Genomic DNA, 3294 nt, shown 5'->3' on the forward strand with positions numbered 1-3294 from the left:
GGTATCGCCCAGTTGCCAGAAAGATGGCAAAAAGTTGTAGAAAGTGATGGAAAATACTTTCATTGAAATAATTTAAATAAATTTTTTACAATAAATGCTTTTTCTCAGTATTTTTTAGGCGGAAACTAAGTTAAGGTCCTAATAGTATACTCTATACACATGAAGGATATGTAATAATATTAAAGAAATAAAGAACAGAAAGACCTTTAATTATAAATAATAGAAATCCATTCTTGCCCAATATGTACATCTTTTGCTTTAAAACATGTTTTGTTATTAATGTGAAAATATAACTTATTTATACTACAGCATTGAAATTAAAGAGAAATGTTAAATATGATTTGTTTTATAAAACATATTTTGTTCGTATACTTTTTTACTTTGCAAATGGCAAATGTTTAAGGTAAATGTCCCAATAGCCGGACATTTAACGGCGTAATACTACAATTGTTTAATTTGATAAAAGTATATAATATTTAATAACGTAAAAATATAATTAATTAAAAGCTGAGACTTTTAGAAGTATTATTAAGATATAAAAGACAGTAAAATTATCAAAATTATTTCAAAAATAATCAAAATTTGCAAGAGTAAGAATGTACCAATACCCGGACAATGTCCCTATTGCTAAATTCAGTTGACACATTAATACAGTTGACATTAATACAGGTGACACTACAAAGTGTTCTCATGGATTCCGTTCGGAAGTTATATTTTAGAGGCTATATAGGTATAGAAGTTGTATGGTTAAAATATACACTTTCAAATTACATTGTTTGATGTGTCAATATTTACTTATTCTTTAAACTTTTGTTGACAATAATTTTAAGTAACTTTACTTATAAAAATATTTATGACAGCAGTTATTTCTCGATTTGCTTGTTGGTACACGCGAGCACATGTGTAACGCAAGTTGCATCGGTAACTGAACATGTGGCCGGTTACTAGGCAATCATAAAATTACTGTACCAGTAGCTAAATTCATAAAATTTAATTATAAATAAGTTTTTTTATTAACTAAGTGCATTCTTATAATTATTCTTTACCATTTTTGGATTATATAACGTAATGCTTATGAGATAAAAACAATAAAGTGTAGGAGAGGTAGGGACTCAGGATACCGATACAATACACAATAAGACAACAATTGACGAGAAGAGTCTTTACTGCTACACACGGCGGTCGCTCGAGACAGTCTGACGCTCGCTCCGCCGAAAACAAAAACCGATGCTCACATAGTAATCCACGATCTCTTGCGCCCAGTAACGTATATAGGCACCCGCGACACGATCAATATAAGCATTCTAAGTTTCAGCCAATTCTGACCTAGGATCGACCTCGATCCTCTCGGCGAATTACACGACTCAAAGTGATGTTTAACATAAAAATTTTCGCAATGACGGATTTAACACTAAACTAGGAGCAACTAGAAATTAAACCATACTTTACTATCTATTGACATTTTTCAGAATCGGGCTTTACCCACAAAAGCATGTTTCTCGACTCCCACATTCCTTGGTATTTCTTTTGCGTGTTTTGGAAACCTTCTACATCAGATATCAGATAGCGATCATTTCGTAGTACCGTTTTGACTACATATGGCCCTTTAAACTGTGGGATTAGTTTCTTAAAGCTGCCTCCTGCACTGTCAAAATTTCGTAACATAACATAATCTCCTTCTTTGTAAGCTGTGTATTTAATCGACTCTTCAGCTACTCGGATATGAAAGAACCCATCTCTGAGATCCAATATGCTAAGATACTTTTTACCCAGTAAAACATTGTTCTGATCTTCAATTACTGGAATTGGATAGTTTGTGCGTGCAATATACTTATTTAACGTTCTATAGTCAATACATAAACGATATTCTCTGTTTTTCTTTCTTACCAATACAATTGGTGACGCATACTCCGAATTGCTCGGTCTGATTACTCTTTTCGCTAGTAACTCATCTAATATTATCTGTAATTGTTCCTTTTCCGCATAGGCAAGTCGTCTCGGGGAAAAATGGAAATGTTGTACATCCTTCAATTCCAATTTTAGTTCTGCATTTACCTTTGGTTCCTTTGGGTGCTCTGGATTTATATACTCCTTCTCGAATATGCACTTGAATTCTATCTGCTTATCCTGTGTAGTTTCGGAATTAATAATTAACGAATCGGATATATTATCTACCATTTCCGTCGCATTTATGTTCAGAATTTCATTAACTTCTTCCTTTACATCGCTCTTGACCTTACTTGCAATACACAATTTGAATTTTTTCAAAAGATCTCTCCCTATTATCAACGAAAATGACATAGTATCATTAGGAACAACATAAACGTGTGCATCAACCTCCTTTACTTTATCAGAAGAGATATCCACCGTAGTGGAGCCAATAATATTTAATCTAGTTTTATTTATTCCACAAACTTTCCTTTCTTTATCGGTATAGTCAATAAAACAACTAGGGATCATTTTTTCTTTTACAAAGCTAATCGGGCTCTCTGTGTCAATTAAAGCATCTACTACTACTTCGTATTTCGTTTGAGAACTATTAAACTTTAAAGTAGCTTCACTCTGAAAGTCATTAGTAGCTTCCGCGGTATGCAGAAAATTAACCTGTTCTACATTTACTTTACCCGTACAATTGCCAATCATATGACCCTTCTCTCCACACTTAAAACAAGCGTCTTTTTCACGCTTCGGTAGCTTACAGTCTCTGGACATGTGACCGAATTTGCTGCAATTGTAGCACCGGGTTTTCGCCTGCATCATACTGGAACTCTCTGCTATTTCTTTCTTCAGTGATGCCTCTTTTTTCAGTGATGTTTCTTTCTTCACCTGGAGTCGTCCCTCCTTGGAGCTTTTGCTCCATATCCTGCAATCTTGTTCTGAACGGTTCTTGGTCTCCAACAGATCAATATTTTCAAAAGCACTCAATAGCTCGGCCTTAGAATTGTTGCAGCCGTGCTTGATTACGCAATTGCGTACTCGTTATTCCTTCCACTAGATATTCTGTTAATTCTTCCTCCTCTATCGGGACTCTGTTCGCCAAAATAATTTTCTCGTGGAAGTACGCACTAAAACTTTCTCCCGTCTTCCAAACTCGCTCTTCGAATTGTTTACGCCACTTTAATATACTTTGTTGCTGGTCGAACATCTTCTTCATTTCCATCAATATCTCGTCTACACTCAATCCGATGTGTTCGGGACGCGAATGGAACCATTCTAGTGCTCTTCCCTTGAGCCTCGTTCCCAGCAACACCTTTGCATTATTCGTGTCCAGTCGATAAGTTAGCACGAGTAATC

The 3294-nt window shown here is 35.0% G+C and overlaps 2 protein-coding genes across 2 annotated transcripts in view; both read right to left on the bottom strand.

Annotated features, from left to right (window-relative positions):
• Window positions 1-368: 368 nt before the first annotated feature.
• LOC116852945 lies at window positions 369-3283 on the bottom strand. Its single transcript, XM_032833733.1, has 2 exons — window positions 1888-3283; window positions 369-1799 (listed from the first exon to the last, which is right to left on the bottom strand). The coding sequence occupies exons 1-2, from the start codon at window positions 2758-2760 to the stop codon at window positions 1797-1799; spliced, it is 876 nt and encodes a 291-aa protein (XP_032689624.1). The 5' UTR covers window positions 2761-3283; the 3' UTR covers window positions 369-1796.
• LOC116852956 overlaps window positions 2936-3294 on the bottom strand; it is an 801-nt gene continuing 442 nt past the window's right edge. Inside the window, exon 2 of the mRNA XM_032833742.1 lies at window positions 2936-3233. Coding sequence (XP_032689633.1) covers window positions 2936-3233 — 298 coding nt within the window. The remainder of the gene's footprint in view (window positions 3234-3294) is intronic.

The sequence above is a fragment of the Odontomachus brunneus genome, unplaced genomic scaffold (genome assembly GCF_010583005.1).
Source record: "Odontomachus brunneus isolate Ranch 3 - 2012 unplaced genomic scaffold, Obru_v1 Obru_scaffold_262, whole genome shotgun sequence".
In the NCBI taxonomy this organism is placed as follows: domain Eukaryota; kingdom Metazoa; phylum Arthropoda; class Insecta; order Hymenoptera; family Formicidae; genus Odontomachus; species Odontomachus brunneus.